Below are 23,635 nucleotides of genomic sequence, written 5' to 3'. Positions count from 1 at the left end.
TGAAACACTGGAATGCGTTACCTAGGGAGGTGGTGGAATCTCCTTCCCTAGAAGTTTTTAAGGTCAGGCTTGACAAAGCCGTGGCTGGGATGATTTAGTCGGGGATCGGTCCTGCTTTGAGCAGGGGCTTGGACTAGATACCTCCTGAGGTCCTTTCCAACTCTGATATTCTATGATTCTATGACTCAGGACCTTCTGAGCATGGGGGGCCCCAATCCTTCCCGGAAAGAGTTGGAAGGACTTGGTGATGTCTGGGAAACTTATTAGCAGGTTTGGGATTCTTCTATTGTTTTAATGTTTTCTTTGTAATGCTTTCACCTTAAGACTAAATGTGCTTGCTTAGAAAGGGCTGAGTAGACCTTAGAACCGTGGGCAATTACAACTGTTCACAGACTCTGAGGAGAAAGCAAAGTGCAGACTGCCTGCTTAAGCAGTGTGGCTTGCTAGGGAACTCACAGTGTATGCAGGGAACTGTGCAGCCTGGAAAAACCCAGGTCAGGAGAGAGAGGCAGTTTTCTGCCCAAGAGAGATGATGGCTGACAAGCCAGGAGCCTAGAGTGGGTGCCCTTACTGGACCATGGATCGGGAATACAAGTGCAGTTGCCCTGAACTGTGACGATCCCATTAAATCAGCGGGTCTGTTCTGAACTTCATGGGTCTACTTGTGTGCTTAAAGTTAATAACAAGAGTCTTGACAGGATTGGGGCTTTCAGCTACCTGTCTTGAATATTTCTGTTTTACTTCACAGCTGCAGAACCAGCATCTGGATAAACTGTGAAATGCTAAAAACTGGTCTAAATTGACTGAATCTTGATTAATGTGTTTAATTTGCAGCACAGCCTGAGAGAATTGTGAAGGATACTATGTAAAAGAGAACATGGCCCAATACCATGTTTTTCATTATTATTAGTTTGGACGATGAACTTTTCCCCCCCAGCCAATTCTGAATTCTAACAAATGAACAAAATCCAGTGTCTTGGAAGCGCGTATTACGGGATGACCAGAAGAGCAAGTTCCAGTTCCAATTTTTTCCCCAGCGCAAAGTATAATATTATGCAGTGCCCATGGACATAGTATCCTTCCCAAGAGCCTCAGGGTATGTTGTAAACTACACATACTTTTATCATGGCTTTCATCTTCCAGGGGGTTTACAAAGGTTAAAGCAAAACAGTCAATGTTTTAAAAATGTGAGTAAAAGTAGTTTCTGGTCTCATCCCTCCCAACGTGTGGGGTTTTGACATATTTTCCTCCCCCCTCTGCTTCATGGTTTTTCTCTCCCCAGCTGCTTTGTGAAAACCCCACGCAAATAAAAGGAGAATCTGACAAAGGCCCCAATTCTGCACTCGGATCCCCAATGTGCTTACGCAGAACCCTGCTCATTTCAGCAGGACTTCACCAAGGATTCACCAAGGGAAGGTCATGCCTGACTAATCTAATCGCCTTTTATGATGAGATTACTGGTTCTGTGGATGAAGGGAAAGCAGTGGATGTATTGTTTCTTGACTTTAGCAAAGCTTTTGACACGGTTTCCCATAGTATTCTTGTCAGCAAGTTAAGGAAGTATGGGCTGGATGAATGCACTATAAGGTGGGTAGAAAGCTGGCTAAATTGTCGGGCTCAACGGGTAGTGATCAATGGCTCCATGTCTAGTTGGCAGCCGGTATCAAGTGGAGTGCCCCAAGGGTCGGTCCTGGGGCCGGTTTTATTCAATATCTTCATAAATGATCTGGAGGATGGTGTGGATTGCACTCTCAGCAAATTTGCGGATGATACTAAACTGGGAGGAGTGGTAGATACGCTGGAGGGGAGGGATAGGATACAGAAGGACCTAGACCAATTGGAAGATTGGGCCAAAAGGAATCTGATGAGGTTCAATAAGGATAAGTGCAGGGTCCTGCACTTAGGACGGAAGAACCCAATGCACAGCTACAGACTAGGGACCGAATGGCTAGGCAGCAGTTCTGCAGAAAAGGACCTAGGGGTGACAGTGGACGAGAAGCTGGATATGAGTCAGCAGTGTGCCCTTGTTGCCAAGAAGGCCAATGGCATTTTGGGATGTATAAGTAGGGGCATAGCGAGCAGATCGAGGGACGTGATCGTTCCCCTCTATTCGACATTGGTGAGGCCTCATCTGGAGTACTGTGTCCAGTTTTGGGCCCCACACTTCAAGAAGGATGTGGATAAGTTGGAGAGAGTCCAGCGAAGGGCAACAAAAATGATTAGGGGACTGGAACACATGAGTTATGAGGAGAGGCTGAGGGAGCTGGGATTGTTTAGCCTGCAGAAGAGAAGAATGAGGGGGGATTTGATAGCTGCTTTCAACTACCTGAAAGGGGGTTCCAAAGAGGATGGCTCTAGACTGTTCTCAATGGTAGCAGATGACAGAACGAGGAGTAATGGTCTCAAGTTGCAGTGGGGGAGGTTTAGATTGGATATTAGGAAAAACTTTTTCACTAAGAGGGTGGTGAAACACTGGAATGCGTTACCTAGGGAGGTGGTAGAATCTCCTTCCTTAGAGGTTTTTAAGGTCAGGCTTGACAAAGCCCTGGCTGGGATGATTTAACTGGGAATTGGTCCTGCTTTGAGCAGGGGGTTGGACTAGATGACCTTCTGGGGTCCCTTCCAACCCTGATATTCTATGATTCTATGACTTCTCCCACGTTTGAGAATGTCTGTCCGGTGCACCTGAGGCTCCTGCCCAATCAGTGGAAGTCGGGGCTTCCCTTACCACCTACTCCTTCAAGGGACTGGGCTGGGCCAGGCAAAGAGGAGGAAGGAAGGGCTGTCTGATTTTTTGATCTCCAGTCGTGCCCTTGCTGCTAAGCTCATTCACCTTTGTTTTCAGCTGGCTTCAGGGTGCCTAGGCAGCCAAATGGGCCCTGCAGTGCTGCCCAGGATAGAGGGAGATGAGAACACACTGCAACTGGAACTTGGATCCTGATTTCCCTCCACCCCATCAACCAGAACTCAGATAGTGATCCCTCTCCCTCTCCTGACCTGAACACAGAATGCACACCCTAAATCTCCTCCTGATCTGCACCAAGAATTCAGATACTAATTCCCCTTTGGCCTGCACCCAGAACTTGGATTTTGATTCCTCCCAGCCTGCTTGCAGATCCTCCCCTGAAACGTACATGCAGAACCCAGATCCAAATTACCTCCCACCTCATGACCTGCACAGAACTCAGACCCTAATCCCCTCTCCGAATTTGGATACCAACCCTCCCCCCTTCTCTCTCTAATGCACCCAGAATCTGAGAAAGAGTATGTTTGAGTGTGATAGCATCAGATCATGCAGCTATATGTATGAGGGACTGGACAGCTTGGTGGTTCTAAGTCACATGAATTATTTTAAATGAAGAAACATAGTTTTCTCTGATTTGTTAATCAGCAAGGCTGAGGCATTGGCTGGCTTTTGGGTCTTGAGTAGGGATTTGAATTTGAGTAACCGCTAGAGATTGGGTGTCAGTCCTTTATTAAATATGGAAACCATATTGGTTCCGTTTATTGATCAGAGCCATAAGCACTCAAGCAAAACCAAAATGATTTCCAACGCATCTTCTGTAGTCAGTGTTATGCTGGCATATGGCAGAGACTATTGGCCAACAACAGTTACTCTGCTATAAAAGAATGTAGGTGTTACAGATATATATTGTTTGTGCATATAAAATATTTCACTCTTTTCACCCACATACATTTACCAAACCCAGGCAGAGCCATCTTGACACAACAGGCACTGGCTATTTTGATCCTGAATTTCATCACCTGGCTCACAGCTGGGGACTGTGAGGAATCCTGGCTGAGCTCAGCCCTGGTATTGGTATTGTGCACTGACTCCTGCTGGAAGAGGCTGATACTCGAGGAGCTGAGAGCTTCCACTACAGTCACTACTCTTCTACCCCCCCTTTTAGCACCCACTGCTGGCAATGTCTGCAAACCAGTGCCGTTAGTTCCCACACAGGTAGCACTTTTACCGCATTCCCTATGTGGCCTCCTGCAGAAAAAGGATAATGGTCCAGTAGCTGTCCCTCACTGCCTTCATGCCAACTCCATCCCCATACAGTGCCTCTTGATGGGGGAGGCAGAGACAAGTAATTGTGAGCTTCTCTAGCTGCCACCCTGTTCTGGGATTGGATCAGCAGCCTCTGCTGGCTACAGAATGTATGACAGAAAGCTAAACCCAAATTTCTGAGCTGCAGGTTATTCCAGGTATGACTGGGAGCATCACGGGAAAGCAACTAATAATCTCTTAAATTCACTATAAAATTGCCAGTGTTGGCAGTCCTGCAATTTTTACAGGATTCTGAGCTGGCAGGAAAACTTGCTTTGACACCAGAAGCCAAAACCATGCCAATATGAACTTTCAGGGCACACGGAATGAAGAGATATGCACCGTCCCTTTCATTTTAGATCATTAGATAGGCATTCACCATAAGATACTTAAAGAGAGACTGAGGTTTTCAGTGTTGCAGCATCATGGATGTCATGTAGCTGTGACTGTAGGGACTTTTTGCTACAGTGCACTGAGCACTGACATGGGGTTTACCACAGATTGCATACAGCCGAAGAAGGTGACAGCATCTTGCAGAATTGCCAACCCCAAGCATTCAAAAATCACGAGTCGCCTCCCAACCCATCATGAGATGGGCTCAAAATTAATGAGATTTTAATAATAAATATTGGGTTCTTGTTATTTGTTTTCAGGTTTCCGAGTCTTTAAGGTTCACGCAGGTCACGTTTCCCCACTTTTTCTCTGTAACCCTGAGCACTATACTAAAACAAAACAAAACAAAACAAACAGCTGAGATTTTCATGTGACTGCAGAAGCAGGCCATGTAGGAAACAAACCAAATATCGGTGAGTTGCAATAAAAATCATAAGAGCGGATATCACTGCGTCGACCGTGCAAAGCTAGATTTTCCGGTGCCTCCCTGCACAGAGACATCCGGTACGGTTACATGCCATGGCTGGGCGGCAGAGTAACCGTTACCCCCGGCTTCTGCAGGGAGCCGTGCACCCACCAGTGCCAGCCACTGTGAAAGGCCAGTTGACAATGGCGGGGAGGGAGACTGGGTGGTAGAATACAACCCCGGCTCTCAGACCTGTACTGTGTCCACACGAGGCCTGGCTCCGCTTTTAGAAATTGGGCCCAGCCAGCAACACGACCAGAGGACACCACCGGCGATACTCGTGGCTGCCCCGTGGGCACTATGGCAACAGCGCCCTGGAGATGATGACGAAATTGTGTCATAGCTCTCAATTGTGACACTCCCGATCCCTGCCAGGCCCCAAACCCAGTCATGGGCCCACAACCCCCTGCCAGCCCCTCAAATCCACCCACCCCCAGCCCCACAACCCCCCATCAGCCACCCAAACCCACCTCCAGCCCCCTGAACCCACAACTCCCTGCCACTCCCCCAAACCCACCTCCAGCCCCAAACTCACAATTCCTCGCCAGCCCCCCAAACCCACCCCCAGCCCCCTGACCCCCGCCCCACCAGGGCCCCAAATCCACCCCCAGCGCCCTGAACCCCCCCACCAGGACCCCAAACCCACCCCCAGCCCCCTGAACCCACCCCCAGCCCCCTGAACCCACAACTCCCTGCCACTCCCCCAAACCCACATCCAGCCCCCTGAACCCACAATTCCTCGCCAGCCCCCTGACCCCCCTGACCCCTCCCACCAGGGCCCCAAACCCACCCCCAGCCCCCTGAACCCCCCCCAGCAGGACCCCAAACCCACCCCCAGCCCCCTGAACCCCCCCACCAGGGCCCCAAACCCACCCCCAGCCCCCTGACCCCCCCCACCAGGGCCCCAAACCCACCCCCAGCCCCCTGAACCCCCCCACCAGGGCCCCAAACCCACCCCCAGCCCCCTGAACCCCCCCCACCAGGGCCCCAAACCCACCCCCAGCCCCCTGAACCCTCCCACCAGGGCCCCAAACCCACCCCCAGCCCCCTGAACCCCCCCCAGCAGGACCCCAAACCCACCCCCAGCCCCCTGAACCCCCCCCAGCAGGACCCCAACCCCCCCAGCCCCACGACCCCCCCCCCAACGGTGCCCCGAACCCACATCCGACCCCGTAATCTCCGCCACCCCCTGAACCCGCCAGGCCGCCCGAAACCTCCCCTCCGCCTGTCCCCGGGCGGAGAGACTTTCCATGGCGGCCCTGCCCCGGCTCCTGCCTCCGCCGGGCGCCGCGAGGCCTCCGTGGTTGCTCGGGGCAACGAGCGTCTCGCCTCCTTCCTGTATTGATTCGAACGGGCCGAGGGGGAGGAGGCTCCCGTGATGCACCGCGCGGGAGGGGGCGGAGCCGCGGGGAGCGCAGGGGCCGGGCAGGGGCGGCCGCCATATTGGGGAGCGCTGAGGGCTGAGGCCGGCGGAGAGTGACAGGAGGAGGCGGAGCAGGAGCCGGGCTGGCTGGCTGGCTGGGTAGGTGGGGGGCTGCGTGCGGCCGTCTCGGGGGGAGGCCTCTCTCCCGGGGTGGGGGGCTCGGCTTGAGGGGCCCAGGCCTGGGGGGGCGGAGGGGCCGGGGCCCCCTTACCACGGGGGCGAGGGGCCCAGGCCTGGGGGGGGCCGGGGCCCCCTTACCACGGGGGCGAGGGGCCCAGGCCTGGGGGGGGCCGGGGCCCCCTTACCACGGGGGCGAGGGGCCCAGGCCTGGGGGGGGCCGGGGCCCCCTTACCACGGGGGCGAGGGGCCCAGGCCTGGGGGGGGCCGGGGCCCCCTTACCACGGGGGCGAGGGGCCCAGGCCTGGGGGGGGCCGGGGCCCCCTTACCACGGGGGCGAGGGGCCCAGGCCTGGGGGGGGCCGGGGCCCCCTTACCACGGGGGCGAGGGGCCCAGGCCTGGGGGGGGCCGGGGCCCCCTTACCACGGGGGCGAGGGGCCCAGGCCTGGGGGGGCGGAGGGTGCAGGGCTCTGGTCTGTGTGCTGCGCGGTGGGGTTAGATCCAGGTTAGCCCCTCTCCCCAGTTACATCACGGGTCAGCCTGCGGGAGCGAAGGGGTCAATTGCGCCAGTGGCCTGAGCTCAGCGGACCCCAGGAATGTCTGGAAGGGAGGTGAAATGGCTGGAGTCGGGCCCCAGCAAGCCGGGGGCCTAGCAAGCCCTCCCCTCGAGCTGGCTCTGGAGACAGTTTGGCTGGCAGATGTGCACAGGGCCTCCTTATTCAGGTTGGCGAAACACAAATCTGCTCCAGCGGAGATAATGCAGTGCCTTGTAGTACAGGGGTTCTCAGCCTGGGGGTCGGGATCCCTCAGGGGGTCATTACATGGGGTGTCGTGAGCTGTCAACCTCAACCCCAAGCCCTGCTTTGCCTCCAGCATTTCTAATAGTGTTAAACATATATTAAAAAGTGTTTTTAATTTATAAGGGGGGATTGCACTCAGAGGCTTGCTATGTTAAAAGGGTCACCAGTACAAAAATTTAAGAACCACTGCTCTAGTACTTTGGGGATGATTTATTTAAGAATTAAAATTTACAGAAGTAGTTCTCATCGCCTTAAGGTAGGGCTGTCAAGCAATTAAAAAAATTAATTGTGTTTAATCATGTTGTTAATCGAATACTATTTTAAAAAATATTTTTGGGTGTTTTCTACATTTTCAAATATATTGATTTCAATTACAACACAGAATACAAAGTGTACAGTGTTCACTTTATATTTTTTATTACAAATATTTGTGCTGTAAAAAACAAAAAATAGTATTTTTCAATTCACTTCATAGAAGTACTGTAATGCAATCTCTTTATCATGAAAGTTGAATTTACAAATGTAGAATTATGTACAAAAAACCTCCATTCAAAAATAAAACAATGTAAAACTTTAGCGTCTACAAGTCCACTCAGTCCTACTTCTTGTTCAGCCAGTCACTCAGGCCTGGTCTACACTTGGGGGGAGGGGGGAATCGATCTAAGATGCGTCGACTTCAGCTACGCTATTCTTGTAGCTGAAGTTGCGTATCTTAGAATCACTTACTTTGCGTCCTCGCGGCGTGGGATCGACGGCCACTGCTCCCCCGTCGACTCCGCTTCTGCCTCTCGCCATGGTGGAGTTCCGGAGTTGACAGCAGAGCTATCAGGGATCGATTTATCGTGTCTACACTAGATGCGATAAATCGATCCCTGATAAATTGATCACTACCCGCCGATCCGGTGGGTAGTGTAGATGTGGCCTCAGACAAACAAGTTTGTTTACGTTTGCAGGATATAATGCAGCCCACTTCTTGAAAGTGAGAACAGGCATTCACATGGCACTGTTGTAGCCAGCATTGCAAGATAATTACATGCCATATGTGCTAAAGATTCATATATCCCTTCATCTTCTGCCACCATTCCAGAGGACATGCGTCCATGCGGGGAGAGGGATAGCTCAGTGGTTTGAGCATGGGCCTGCTAAACCCAGGGTTGTGAGTTCAATCCTTGAGAAGCCCGTATAGGATCTGGGGCAAAAAAAATTGGGGATTGGTCCTGCTTTGAGCAAGGGGTTGGACTAGATGACCTCCTGAGGTCCCTTCCAACCCTGATGTTCTGTGGTTCTATGCTGATGATGGGTTCTGCTCAATAACTATTCAAAGCAGTGCAGACTGATGCATGTTCACTTTCATCATCTTGAGTCTGATGCCACCAGCAGAAGGTTGATTTTCTTTTTTGGTGGTTTGGGTTCTGTAGTTTTTGCATCAGAGTGTTGCTCTTTTAAGACTTCTGAAAGCATGCTCCACATCTCATCCCTCTCAGATTTTGGAAGGCACTTCAGATTCTTAAACCTTGGGTCAGTGCTGTAGCTATCTTTAGAAATCTCACATTGATACCTTCTTTGCGTTTTGTCAAATCTGTGTGAAAATGTTCTTAAAATGAACAACATGTGCTGGGTCATCATCCGAGACTGCTATAACATGAAATATATGGCAGAATGTAGGTAAAACAGAGCAGGACACATACTATTCTCCCCCAAGGAGCTCAGTCACAATTTAATTAACACTTTTTTTTTTTTTAAACAAATGTCATCAGCATGGAAGCATGTCCTGTGGAATGGAGGCCGAAGCATGAAGAGGCATATGAATGTTTAGCATATCTGGCACATAAATACCTTGAAATACGGGCTACAAAAGTGCCGGTATTTGAATGCAGTTATGTAATAAAAAAAAATCTACATTTGTAAGTTGCACTTTCACAATAAAGAAATTGCACTACAGTGCTTGTATGAGGTAAATATACTATTTCTTTTGTTTATCATTTTTACAGTGCAATATTTGTTATAAAAATAATGAGCACTGTACATGTTGTATTCTGTGTTGTAATTTAAATCAATATATTTGAAAAACATCCAAAATATTTAATACATTTCAGTTGGTGTTATATTGTTTAACAGTGAGATTAAAACTGCAATTAATCACAATTAATTTTTTTGAGTTAATCGCATGAGTTAACTGCAATTAACTGACAGCCCTACTTTAAGGTAATCAACAAGACTTTTGGTTATAACGGTGCATGATGTATCTGAACATTTTCTTTAACTGCTTATTTCTTATACGCATCAACTGCTTGAGAACGTGTTTTTTGGCAAGTGGTTTGGTGTCACTGGTAGTCAAACCGAGTTTAAGAAGGGGCTGACTTTGACTAGTGTGTCAGCACTATTTTCAAACACGGATCCTTCTGTATTGAGCCTGGGAGCCAAAAATCGCTCTCGTGCATTTTCAGCATCCTTTGTGAAATGAATTTGTCCAGGTGCTAGTGTGACAAGTGTCCCCGTTATGAAAAATATCAACACATTTGGCACTGGCTGTCAGTTTAGTTGGCCATCTCAGCAGAAAGACCAAGACTATACTGGGCTATCGGGGACTGCATTTGCTCCTTAGACCTAGAGATGGGGCAGTGTGAGGGGAAACTTGTGCTACTGCTGCCTGTACTGTGTCAATTCTACACACAAATAGAGGATTCTGCTCTCCAAGAATATCAAGCCAGCACCATTCAATAACACAAAACTATTTCCTTTTTTGTAGGGGGGTTGTCAAAGTGGATAGGCTCAAAATTTAATCTCACTTTAAAACAGCTGTTAAAAATTGTCACACTGGAATATCTATTAGTCTCCACAACAAGGGCAGCACACTTAGGGTGTGTCTTCACTAACAATGTTAAAGCGCTGCTGTGCCGCTGTAGTTTGTGGCACCAGCGCTGGGAGAGAGGTCTCCACTTGTCAGCTGGGGACTAGAGCCAAATTCAGTTCCCATAAACTACTGGACAGCCATCGAAAGGCAACAACACAGTGTCATTAGCCCCTAGGCTGTATATAAACAAGCAACCTAGAGGCAAAAGTCTCTATAGCTTTTCCAGACCTGAAGAAGAGCTCTGTGTAAGCTTGATAGCTTGCCTCTTTCACCAGCAGAGGCTATTACAACACCCACCTGGCCTCTAGACCTTATTGTCAGTCTCCTTACTAACCATTCCCCCTTTCATTTGTTTTAAGATTAGAATGTCTTCTTTTAAGGAGATGGTGCACGTGTTCTGTAATTCATGGGTCTAGAAATCCTAAACTCAGCTTCTTTTCTTCTACAGTGGAGGGAGAGTCTTTTCCTTTGGAATAGTCATTAAAACAAAATGAAACCTGTTTGATCGTTTTGGAGGAATTTGACACAGCCCCAATCTTGACATTTTATTGCTTAAATGAATTTGATTTGATTTGTAGCTCCCTGAAGGCACCATGCTCACTTTCCTGGGGAGAAGTGCTGAGTCTTGTTGAAATAGTGTGTTTGGTGCTAGCACAGTGCTTCATGCTTAAGAGTTCATCACTAATAGTAATTCCCATGCTGATAAGTTTCTCATATTTAAAAAATGTGTTTTATGTACAAATAGAATTTTGTGAAGTTGTGGATTGGGGCTGCTGCATATATATATAAATGCTATGATTTATTATTTTTCTTTATGGCTGGGCCTGGATTGTATTCTAAGTAGTTAAAACATCAGGTGTGTTGATCTGTGTTTTGTTGTTTTTAATGGTTTGCTTTTCAGCAAAATTCTGAAAGTATTACAGACTTAGTGCATTTTACAACTTTGGTTTAGATTTGCAGGTGTAACGTAAGACTCAATTACAATACAGCAGATCTGTTTTTGTAGGTTGGCACTATTAACAGTTCCATGTCTTTTTTTCTCATGAGGCATTAGAAAACAATAAGTACAAAATATAATTGTCTGAGTAAAAACTCTTGTAGCGCCTTCATGGAGCTCATCTTTTTACAGTATATGCTTGTGAGTATTTGGGATATTAGACACATGGGGCTTGTACATAAGACTGCATGTGGGAGTTGTGGCGTAAAAGAAGCACAGATCAGGGGAGATTCCAGTAAAGCAAGATAATGTAGTCCTGGAATGTACAGGCCAGGAGATAATGTTTCCTTCAAAACATGGCATCTCTAGGATGCTTGGTTATCCATGCAGTAACTGTTTTTCCCCTCAACCTCTGTCAAAGTGCTACTTGAGTATTAAAACAGACAACTTTTAACTATTTGAAAAGGCTCTTTCTTGACTCAAAATCTGACTGCAATTTCATCTTAACTTTGACAAGAAATATAATATGTAATAATATGTTCTGTAGTCAGACATTTGAAATATGATCCTTTTCATTGGTATGAAGATCACTTAAATTATAGATCAGGAAAGAGCATATCCATGCATTTAAAACTTTTTCCAATGGTATTTGGAATGCCAGTTTAACTAGCTGACAAAATAACTGCATTTGTTTGAATGCTGTTCTAATTACAGTAGAACTTCAGAGTTACTAACGCCTCGGGAAAGGAGGTTGTTCATAACTCTGAACAAAACATTATGGTGGCTTTTTCAAAAGTTTACAACTGAACATTGACTTAATTCAGCTTTGAAACTTTACTATGCAGAAGAAAAATGCTGCTTTCCCTTTGTATTTTTAGTAGCTTACTTTTAACACAGTACTGTATTTATTGTGTCTGTCTCTCTCTCCCTCCACCTCTCTACCTCTACACTGCTGTCTGATTGTTCCAAATGGGATGTGTGGCTGACTAGCTAGTTCAGGGGTCTCCAACACGCGGCCCGTGGGCCATATGCAGCCTGCAGGGTTATTTTCTGTGGCCCGCCAGCTCCCCATGGCCCCCTCCCCCCCCCAGCATTTACCTAGAGCGGCTCCGGCCTGGTGCGCACCTGGGGCAGCGGCCGGGACCTGGGGGAGGGGAGGCACAGGGGTCTGTGTGTTGCCCTGGTTGCTCCTCCAGGTACCTCCCCTGAAGCTTCCATTGTCCGTGGTTCTCTTTCCCCCGCGCCCCCCCCGCCCAGGTGCTGCTGGGCCAGACCTGCCCCGCAAACCCCTCCTGCACCCCGACCCCCTGCCCTGAGCCCCCTGCTACACCCCAGCACCCTGCCTTGAGCCTCCTGCCACACAAGTCCTGCACCCCAACTCCCTGCCCCGAGCCCCCGACGCACCCTGCACCCCCTGGGGGCAGGGAGGAGGCAGATGTGGGATGGGGATTTCAGGGAAGGGGTGGGAATAGGGGCAGGGGCTGGGCCTCACGGAAGGGGTGGAGTGGGTGTGGGGTTGGGGCAGCGGGTGGGAGGGGGGGAAGTCAGTGGTGCGGCCCTTGGGCCAATGTGCTAGTCCTCATGTGGCTCTCATCGTCATTTGAGTTTGAGACCCCTGAGTTAGTTCGTAACTCTGGTGTTCGTATCTATTGTATATGCCTTGCTGCCTTATGGAATATGTGTCCTGACACGTGGGCTGTATCTACCCTGGACTCTTTATTCCTGGAGGAATTGTGCACCACTGCATGTGCGCAGAATTCATGTCCCCAACAGATTTCTTTGCTTCCCTGCAGAAAAATGACTTTCTGACGGAAGCAAAGGAAGCTGCAAGAGCAGTCACGCACCACTCCCAAGCAGTGGAGGTACATTGTTTAAGGTACCCGGAGCAGCCAGTGGAGAGGTAAATCATTGTGTGGCTGGGAACACCCCAGCCCATGGCTCCTACCCTGAGCCAAGATCACCTGCTAGTCCCATCTGGGCTGGAGGCAGGAGAGGACAGGACTTTCTCAGCCCCAGCAACTCCTTGCAGGGGAAATGTCAGATCCATCCCCAGAAACCTCCACCAGCTGCAGGAAGCTCAGCATCCTCCCATTTCCTGTCCCCATCACTCCTCAGCTGTGGGGAGGGGGGAAACGGGTGACTGTACGGGGAGCTGCTCCCCTTTCCACCCAACCCATGTGCGTCCAGACTTCCCATACCCAGACACTCCTGCCAAGCCTCACCCGGTATATCCAGAACTCCCCTAGCCCTCTACACCTGAACCCCAGCCAATGAACTTCAACCCCTGCATCTGGAGCCCCCCTGTACCCAGGCTCCCCTTCCTCTGGACTCCCACCCCTGCACCCAGACCACCTCCCACTCCCTGCACTCAAACTACAACCCTGATGCCCCATCCCCGTACCACCCTGAGCCCCCACATACAGACCCCCATGCCACTGACCCCCAACTAGCTGCACCCAGACCCCACACCCCACCAAGCCCCTCTCCCTCAGCACCCAGATACCCCCGCTGAGAACCCCATACCCAGAGCCCTCAGCTGAGCCCCAGCCACCTTCACCTGGAAGCCCCTGTGGAGTCACATTGCATCTGGAACCCCCACCCAGCCCAATGAGCCTCTGTGCATCCAGAGCCTCCTACACCTGGACCTCTCACACTTGGATCCTGCCTGATTTGAGTCTGTCTGCCCCACACCTGGTGTGTCTGGTGCAAAGGGGCAGGGCTCCAGGGTGTTTCTGGGGTAGGCCCAGGCCTTGTGCTGTGTCGGGGTTGGGTGCAGCCTCACCGCTGAGTCTCTGTCCTGCGGGTGGAGGGGCTGCAGGGAGATCTCTCACTTTTGTGCAGCCAATGGCTTGTGCTCCCCACTGTCATGCTGGAGCCTCTGCATTTATTTACTGACAAATAAAACTTGTAGAATTTTAAAATATTGTGTGCAGAATTTTTAGTTTTTTGGCGCAGAATTCCCTCAGGAGTAAATCTTTAGCAATGTTGACATTGGGTATCAAACACAGGTTTCTCCACCGCCTCAGCCACAGTTGAATTCTCTTGACCCTGATCACACCAGCAGTGCAAGAGTTGAACATTTGGGTTTAACAAACCCTGCCTATCCATTTCATTCATATAGAAGTTGGCGGTGATCCTTTTAAAATGGGTACTAAACTGTTTATGTAGGTCCAAACACAGGTTATATTTATGTTATTCTTGACAGTAGGAATACCAAAGCCAGTGGAATTCATAAACTGCACAAGCAATCTACCTCTATTTATTGTTCTCTTTGTAATTAAAAAAAAATTCTAGTCCATTAAATGCACACACCTAATGTTATGGTTTTGGTTTCAAGCACACACAAGCTGGAAAGTTAGGTAGCTGTTTGAGCACCATTAGCACTTTTTGCCCTGATGCTTCTGTGCAATATTTTCTCTTCTCCCTTCCTTGTAAAATGTGTTAAAGCTACTCTTTTTGTTATTTAAGCGTATCATAAAATACACAAGATGTGAAGTGTGGCTGAGGTACTGGTTTTTCACAGCCTTAATTTTGTGAACTTCTTCACTGAGTCCCAGGTCTTGCAAACTTAAGTTTACTTTTTGTATTTAACTTGTTATATAACTGACAAATCTTGTGTGTAACAGTGATTTGGATTAAAATCTTGAACAGTTTTAATACCATGATTAAGAGTAGATGGAGTGTTCTTATGCTGGATTACTTTAGTTTTATTGCTACATATACAGATGATGGTCTTCTACTAAGTAGTGTGAAAAGTGAATATTTTTTTGATACTAGAGTGACTGCCATGGAATCGTTCAAACATACCAAGCCAAAAGGAAGCTTAAAGGGACAACGTCAACATAAAGCTTTGAGAAGTGCAGCTTTTTTAACCTATCTTTGTTACAAGTAACACTGAAGATTACTGTAAAGGAAAGATGAGTGAAACATCCATTTTTACAGACTTTATGCAGAAGAGACAAACTCAGTGCTGTCAGATGCAGGCAGTCAGGCTTCCTCTGTTTCTGCTTCTGTACAAAAAAACTGACATGGGAGAAGTATTTTATTGGAAAATGTAATGGTAAAATGGTAATGTAATGGTAAAAAACCTCCTTCCTTAGAGGTTTTTAAGGTCAGGCTTGACAAAGCCCTGGCTGGGATGATTTAACTGGGAATTGGTCCTGCTTTGAGCAGGGGGTTGGACTAGATGACCTTCTGGGGTCCCTTCCAACCCTGATATTCTATGATGATTCTATGAAAATTGGGCAGTGGAAGGAACTCAAGGCAGATATGGTACCTGGAACAGCTCTGAATGATTTTTAAAGTGACTAGATTTCGAGTAGGCAGTGTCCTAGAATGTAGGTTATAGTCGTTACAGAAGAATTCTTTTGAAATACGTCTAGAAACAGCTATCCTAGTAAAATGTGGTACTTCAGTAGCAGTAAGACATTGGGGGTTTATTTTTTTAAAGCTTTCGGAGGTCATTAGTGACTCTTAATTTTGCAAAAAGTATGGCCTCTTCCAAAGTTTTGTGAAGTCAATTGGAGTCTTTCCACTGACTTCAGAGGGTTTTGAATCAGGTCCTGATGGCCGTACTTTCAAGAGTTCAGCCCCAAGTTGCTGCCACTGAGAACAATGTACCATTTTTACTTGGTTTTATTAAAATAAAAATTCCTTTAGTTTCTGGAAGGTTAAAAAGAAATCCACAAACTTCTTATTGTTACTGAAAGTAGCAACACATTTTACTTGGATAATGTTTTCTAGCCTTAATTTCCGGGATCACACAACCTTGAAATGAAAGATTATGATAATTACGGTAATGTTATGAATCTAATGCAATGCTTTGTGTGCAGAGTGTTACAATACATGCTGAGTGTTGAGTGAACTCAAAAATCTGGCTATATGTTTCAAGGTTTTGGTGTGTTCTGTTAGGCAAACTGACTTTCATTTTAGAAGTAAATGATGTGTATCCATGATCAAAAATATCTTCCCTTGAATAGCTTTTGTTTGTATGTGTTACAGGTTGAGCACTGTAAATTGGGACATAGCTGATTTCAACAGCAGTGATTGGTTTAAAGTTTAAATTAACCTTATTGATACAGATGCATGAGGAAACATGGGTTTATGTTTTCAGACCATTCTCATTTATGTTAAATTCACTTGATACCAAACTAGCAGTGTTTTTTTGGCCTATTTTAAGCAAAGGATAGTAAGTGTGTTAACATTCCCAAATGAAAACCTTCATCTTTCAGTGATTAACTGAAATCATGTTTTCTGCAAAACTTCAACATCTCCTTCTGTATTATTGGTCAGTGTATATCGTGCGCAAACAAGATTTCCAGTTTTTGCTTTGGTCAGGATTTAACCTAAAATATGAGACCCTGTATGTTCCCAACAAACTGCTATTGCCATTTTCTGTATATTGTAGCCACAGAGTCCTAAAATGCATCCTTTATTCACTGGTCCATTTAGGAAGCAACATTAGTGTGACAATGCAGTAGATGAGAAAAATTTGTCTGATGTCTTTAGTTGTCCTTTCTCATGCCTGAAAGAAAGGGGAGTTCCGTTTAAAAACAGATGATAAAGTGTGATCTTGTAATCTAATGGTATAAATTCTGTAGGTAGCTGAAAAGCTATAAGACTGTGAGAATAGAACTTGAAAGTTAATGCTATTTTTCAGTGTAAGGCAGGCTAATATGTCTGATTTTGTATGACACATTTGATAAAATCTTACCAACCAAATGTTAATGAATATCTGTTGTGAAATCACATTGTCCCGGATCTTATGACTGAAAGATAGTCAGGGCATGGCTATTCTACTGCTGCTACAGCTGTAGCACGTAGTGTGGATACTTCCTCATTGACAGATGAGGTTTTTCCATCAGTGTAGTTTAATCCATTTCTCTGAGAGGTGGTAGCTAGATCGACTGAGAAGTTATTCCACTGACCTAGTTGTGTCTATACTGGGAATAAGGTCAACCTAATTGCGGTTTTCAGGGTGTGAAATTTTTCACAGTACTGAGCAACATAGCTAGGTAGATCTAATTTTAAGCATAAACCAGGTCCCAGTGGAGACTGGGACCAACCATCCGCCCAGAATTGTAGAGGCAAGTGGTATCAGCAACCATGAGGGTAATAGTGTGGTGTAATGTTCCTAACCAGATAGTGCGCTGATTCTGTGCTGTGCTTTGCCTATTGAAATTCTGAATACTGTGCGACTGAGAGGCAAAATGGTCTTGTGTCTAAAGCACAAGATTTGGAGTTGGAACTTCTAGCTTCCATTTGTGATCCTGCTACTCACTTAGCGTCTCTGTGCTTCCCTTCACAGATTGTGGCAGAAACTTGGTGTACTTCTCATGTTGGTTGGGTGTAAAGTGCTTTGAGCGTCTCCCGTGGGCAGTGGTATAGAAATTAAATTTGGTGGTGGCAGTGGGTTTGTACATGGGACTGTGCACCATTTCTTGACTTTCTTCCTGTTTTGTTGCAGCAGACTGATTCCTGTCTAGACTTCATGAACAGAAGGTCCTGCGACCATTAGACTCCCCAGCCCCCACCCTTTCCAACATGGACCAGGATTATGAGAGACGTCTCCTGCGCCAGATCAACATCCAGAATGAAAACACAATGCCTTGTGTAAGTCAGCACATTTACACTGTGCTTAATGATTCTCCTAGTGACTTACGCAGTTGCCCCTGCCCCTCCCAGCATCCCCCAACAAAGACCAGACTTTATTCTGTGAGCTGTAATATGCTTTCTCGACTGTCTTTCAGACAGGCTCTCTAGCTTCCTCTATGAGCTACTTAATAGCATGGAGGCCTTTAATTAGAAACTAAACCAAACCTTGGACTGAAATGCTCTACTGTCGGAGTTTTTGAATTATCCTGGGAAACAATTGCTCCAACAATTTCATAACTTGGCCAGTTTTGTCAGCTAAAATGTGTTAAATCTCTATATGTATGTAATACTCAGAAGCCTAAGGGGGTTATAATATCTTTATTATTCAGTACTTGGCATCAGGAAACTACATAATCTCATTAGGTACTACGGGAATATAGACAGTTGAATTTTTTTAAACGAGCAAATCTTCTGAATGCTGGGGGTATACGATAGGTGGACTTTAGATGCATGCAGATCTTCCAGCTTTTCTGTGGTGTTATATGTCATAAGAGCATAAGAATGGCCATACTTGGTCAGACCAATGGTCCCTCTAGCCCAGTATCCTGTCTTCTGGTGCTGGCTAAGGCCAGATGCTTCAGAGGGAATACTCTGAACAGGGCAATTATCGAGTGATCCAACCCCAGTCATCCAGTCCCAGTATCTGGCAGTCGGGGTTTAAGGCCATGTAGAACATAGGGTTGCATCCCTGACCATCTTGGCTAATAGCCATCGATGGCTATCTTCCATTAACGTATCTAATTGAACCCAGTTATAGTTTTGGGCTTCACAACATCTCATGACAATGACTTCCATAGGTTAACTGTGTGTTATGTGAAGTAATTCTCTCTCTTTTAAATCTGCTGCCTATTAATTTTTGTTGAGCAACCCCTAGTTCTTGAGTTATGTCAAAGGGTAGATAATGTTTCCTTATTCACTTTCTCCACACCATTCATGATTATATAGACCTCTATCCTATCCCTCTTTAGTCACCTCTTTTCTAAGATGAGCAGTCCCAGTCTTTCCTCCATATGGAAGCAGATCCTTATCCTTAATTATTTTTATTGCTCTTCTCTGTATGTTTTCCAATTGTAATCTATCTTTAAGATAGGCCAACCAGAGCTACACTCAGTATTCAAGGTGTGGGCGTACCATGGATTTATATAGTGGCATTATATTATCCTTTCCTTAATGATTCCTAACATTCTGTTTGCTTTCTTAACTACCTCTGCAAATTGAGCAGGTGTTTTCAGAGAACTATCAGTGATTACTCCAAGATCTTTCTTGAATGGTAACAGCTAATTTAGACCCCATCATTTTGTATGTATAGTTGGGATTATGTTTTCCAGTGTTCATTACTTCTCATTTATCAACACAACACCTGTGCTGAGAGAATTGTCCTCCAGCTAGCCCAGGGGCGGGCAAACTTTTTGGCCTGAGGGCCACATCGGGTTTCTGAAATTGTATGGAGGGCAGGTTGGGGGAGGCTGTGCCTCCCCAAATAGTCAGGCATGGCCTGGCTCTAACCCCCTATCTGACCCCCCCCACCTGCTTCTTGCTCCCTGATGCCCCCCCCCCCGGGACCCCTACCCCATCCACCCCTCCCTGTGCCCTGACCGCCCCCAGACCGACTGCCCCCTACCACCTCATCCAACCCCTCCTCTCATTCCTGACTGCCCCCAGAACCCCTGCCCTGGAATGTGCCCCCGCTGCCCCATCCAAACGCCCCCTCCCCATCCTTCCTGACTGCCCCCCTGGGATCCCTGTCCCCGTTCAACATCCCTGTTCCCCGCCTTCTGACTGCCCCAACCTCTATCTACACCCTTGACCACCACCCCGAAGTCCCTTGCCCTCTATCCTTGCACGGGGTCAGGCCGCAACTCTGCAGCTGCGCTGCCTGGCAAGAGCACGCAGCCCTGCCGCCCAGAGCATTGCACCAGAGGCGCAGTGAGCTGAGGCTGCGGGGGAGGAGGAACAGCAGGGGAGGGGCTGGGGGCTACCCTCCCAGGCCAGGAGCTCGGGGGCCAGGCAGGACGTTCCCACGGGCTACACGTGGTCTGCGGGGCATAGTTTGCCCACCTCTGAGCTAGCCCCTAGTATTTTAAGGTCCTTCTATGCTGTGAAAGGGCCCCAAATTGCACCCTCTGTCTGTACTTGGATAGGCCTTCAAATCGTTACAAGTCTGTGACACAGTCTAATCCATGTCATCCACTTATTTTGGTATTTCACTGTTCTTGCTTTCTTTGCCTTGGGTAAGGTGTGTAAATATTCTAAAGACCGTGATCTCTGATCTTCATATTTTACTGAGTCTTGGAACAACGAGTCCTCAGCTGACATGATGCACGTAAATGGCTTTTAACTGAAGTAAAACTCCCTCAGGAGGATTCGTATATTGGTACCGGTGCATATCTGCTACGAACTCCATAATATCTTTTGTCATTACTAAGATCTTAAAATACACACTTAGCTGTAGTTCTGCCAGATTCTACTTGATGTAATTGATTTAGGTTCAGTGCTGAATTTAAATGACTATGCTGAATGCACATTGAAAGGATACTGCTGGGTTACACATGATCTCTCTAGTAAAACCAAGAAATATAAAGGAGGTCCCTTTATGTACCCCCTACAAGAACATTAGCATTATGGAGAAAACAAACAAATGTTAGAAAACCAGGAAGTAGTGTTAAGGGGACATTTTCCCACACAACACGGCGGCCGTGACTTTACTTCCATAGGAATGCCAAGAGGACCTGGAAGCATTGCTGTACTTATCTGACCTTAATAAAACCTGCTGTCTTCAACGTGCACACACCCACTCCAAACTCCTGTTCGTACGCTGCAGCAGGCCCTTGGCATACTTATGGCAGCAGCATGGCAATGGCAGAGATCACGCTAGCCAAAAAGCTTAGGGAGGAGCAAGATACTGGGATCTCCCTGCGGGACTCTCAGGGATCAACGCGCTCCTGTTCTGGAAGGACAGAAAGAAGACCAGGCTGAGTGCCTGCAACCTTAACTAGAACATGTTTTGTGTGTGAGATATTCTTATAAGGTACCGTACACTGTATGTTTACGTGAGGCTTGAATTGCTAATATTCGGGTCTTTCAGACCAACAGGGGAAGGGATTCCAGTCATACCTATACCTCATAGTGCCCTGCCTCCAGCTGCCCAGATTTCAAACCTCGGGACCATTGGCAAGAGCATACCAGCTGATCTCCACTATTGAGAGGGCGCATGTGGAGAGAGAGGTTCTTTAAGTGCTCCTGTTAGCACTTGTCAGTGGGAATTGTGCCTGTGTAAGGAGTGCTTACTAGAGTTTTAAGGTGACAAACCATGTGTTCTGTCATTCCAGGTTTATTTGGTCCTAATGAAAGCAGATTTCTGGAGTCTGTCTTTCAGAGCCCACTGTGATCCAACATTTTTTCTGTCTGGTTCTTGCAGTGTTTCTCCATATGTAACTTTTTAAACTTCAGGTAGTTGAGATGAGACGAACGCTGACACCTTCCAACTCTCCAATGTCCTCCCCCAGTAAACATGGAGACCGTTTCATTCCCTCAAGAGCTGGGGCCAACTGGAGCATTAACTTCCACAGAATAAATGTGAGTATTACCCCCGTGTTACACAGCACAGGGTATTTTTCTTATCAGGAAGGGGGAGTTTGCACGGAGTTAAAGAAGTTTGTTTGGCAGGAAAACTACTTCAGAGGACTAGTAGAGCATTGCCTTCCCCTTCTGCTCTCCGTCTCTTTTGCTGCTTCAGTATTTGATGCCTCAGCATCACAATTATTGTTGCAGATTTTTCAAGATGGCAGTGCTTTTCCCATTACTGTGGGGAGGGGGGGAAGAAAAGTAAATTTTGTGAGATCTTTGCAGTGACTGGAGTGTTTGTAAGCATATATTTTCCCCCCCTAGGAAAACGAAAAGTCACCAAGTCAAAACAGAAAAGCAAAGGATGCTACCTCAGACAATGGCAAAGGTAGATGTGTTTTGTACCACTTGTTCCTTTGTGTCTAGCTTTTGATTCAATACTGAATTCAAATATAGCATGGGCAGCAGCAGTGCAAGCATCTCGCTTGCTGCTCTAGCTATTGGGCCACAGCCCTGACCTGGAGGCACCATCACAGGGAATATGATAACTTGGTCTTCACAGCCCATTCAGATGAGTTGACGTACCCACCTGCAAGACCACTGCATACCCTGGTTGAGAACCACTAGCGTAGGACTCTGCTCAAGAGCTCGTTTGTATGTTCGTACAGATGGCCTTGCTTACTCAGCCTTGCTAAAGAACGAACTGCTGGGAGCAGGGATTGAGAAAGTGCAGGACCCTCAGACAGAAGACAGGAGACTGCAGCCATCCACACCAGAGAAGAAGAGTCTCTTCACGGTAAGTTTGGCTAACAATTCATTGTTCTGCATTGCTTATGCAAGAGGAGTTGGGCATTCCTCAAATATGCTAGTAGGTGCATAGTGTAGTAGCTTTATTAAGAAGTCTAGCCAAGGTTTAAAGTGGGTCATCAATAGTATGGAACGGCTAAGGTGGGTTGTATTAGTAACAAAATCCAGTGGACACTGTTCAGTGACTCCACAGATAGCATGAGGAAGTGCTGCTTGCTGCAGAAATCCTTCTTTCCTGAGTTATGACAGAGGCTTTGAAAGACTGTTTTGGAAAAAATGTGGGCAACTTAACACATGGTCTTGATGTGCTCCCTAAATGAAGGAGAGGTTTTGAGATTCAACAGAAGTTAGTTTCTCAGTATTGCTGTAGAGCAAGATTTAAAGGAATCTTTAAGGGAAGGGACTGAAGAGGGTAGAAAGTAAAACACAGTGGGCCACCACAGTGCAGGGTTTTGGAGGGACCTCTGACTAGGTAATGTATGTTTAATTAATTACATTGTAGGTGATCTTGTAAACCTCTGGCACGTCAGGACCTGTACTGTGTGGGGGTTTTGTATCCAATGCTTTCTTCTTTGTGCAGTACTCCCTCAGCACCAAACGCTCTAGTCCAGATGATGGCAATGAGGTCTCCCCGTATTCCCTGTCACCTGTCAGCAACAAAAGGTAATGCTACCTATGGGTGGGGGAAAAAATGAGGGCTGGGGTTCTTAAGGCGCTCTCTGACTAATGTCATAATTGGTTGCTGTACAGCTATGGGATTTCAGGAGGGGAAGTAGGCAGCAGGAGTTGTCCGACACCTAAGGAGCAAGGATCTTGTCTCTGTGCAGCCAGCCTTAGAAATGCAGTAGATTCCACTTGTTAGCAACCTCTTGGTTCCCAGCAACTGCTATTATTATCCAGAGGCTGCCGGTAAGCGAAAGGCAGGTTTGCAGGGCTGCAGCCAGGGAAGGCAGTGCTGGCAGCTGGGAGGGGAGGCTGTGGGCAGGGAATCATGGGGAGGTTTGTGAGGCTCTAGCCAGCTCTAAACCTGCCTGTGGCTGGTGCTCGGCATGTCTCAGTGCTCTCTTCTCTGCCACATCCCTGAAGGCATGTGTGCAGGGCTATAGCTATAGCCAGGGAAGGAAGCACTGGGATGTGCCAAGCCTGAGCCACTGGTACCAGGGCAGGGCACAGCCTGGAGAGTACAGTGGTACTGTGCAGCCCCTTGGACACACACACACCCCTGCTCCCATGAAAAGCGCAGCATCCTCCTCCCAAACAGCAGGCAGATTTGCAGGCCTACAGCCAGGAAAAGCATGTCAAAAGGCTGTCCGAAAGCAGCATGCCTGTTAGTATCTGAATCCTATTAACATTTTAGTCTAATGAGACAGGATTGGTCCCCAGCAAAATGTTGCTATTAACCAGAAGTTGTTAATATCAGGAATGTTATTAAGCAGCCTCCCCTTTTTGGGCATGTGATTATGGTCGGTGCAGGGGCCACACGGAGATCGATCAGTCAGGGCAAACTGCAAAGGATGGGGCAGACAATCCCCAAAACTGGTAGTTTATTCTTATAATTAGATTCACCAA

General features: G+C 47.3%; 1 protein-coding gene across 3 annotated transcripts in view; it reads left to right on the top strand.

Annotated features, from left to right (window-relative positions):
* Positions 1-6,315: 6,315 nt before the first annotated feature.
* The window catches only part of FZR1 (fizzy and cell division cycle 20 related 1), a 31,399-nt gene continuing 14,079 nt past the window's right edge, over positions 6,316-23,635 (top strand). The window contains exons 1-6 of one of the 3 annotated variants that reach the window (XM_073324697.1): positions 6,316-6,432; positions 17,511-17,653; positions 21,146-21,271; positions 21,584-21,647; positions 21,928-22,055; positions 22,647-22,729. In XM_073324697.1, the coding sequence (XP_073180798.1) occupies positions 17,585-17,653; positions 21,146-21,271; positions 21,584-21,647; positions 21,928-22,055; positions 22,647-22,729 (470 nt within the window). In that variant the 5' untranslated portion in view covers positions 6,316-6,432; positions 17,511-17,584. Of the gene's footprint in view, positions 6,437-17,507; positions 17,654-21,145; positions 21,272-21,583; positions 21,648-21,927; positions 22,056-22,646; positions 22,730-23,635 lie in introns of all 3 variants that reach the window. The other 2 variants (XM_073324695.1, XM_073324698.1) reach the window with 2 other exon arrangements.

Source organism: Lepidochelys kempii, chromosome 25 (assembly GCF_965140285.1).
Source record: "Lepidochelys kempii isolate rLepKem1 chromosome 25, rLepKem1.hap1, whole genome shotgun sequence".
NCBI classification, from domain to species: Eukaryota; Metazoa; Chordata; order Testudines; family Cheloniidae; genus Lepidochelys; species Lepidochelys kempii.
The sequence above is the reverse complement of the archived record's forward strand: the minus strand, read 5'-3'. Positions and strand labels throughout refer to the sequence as shown.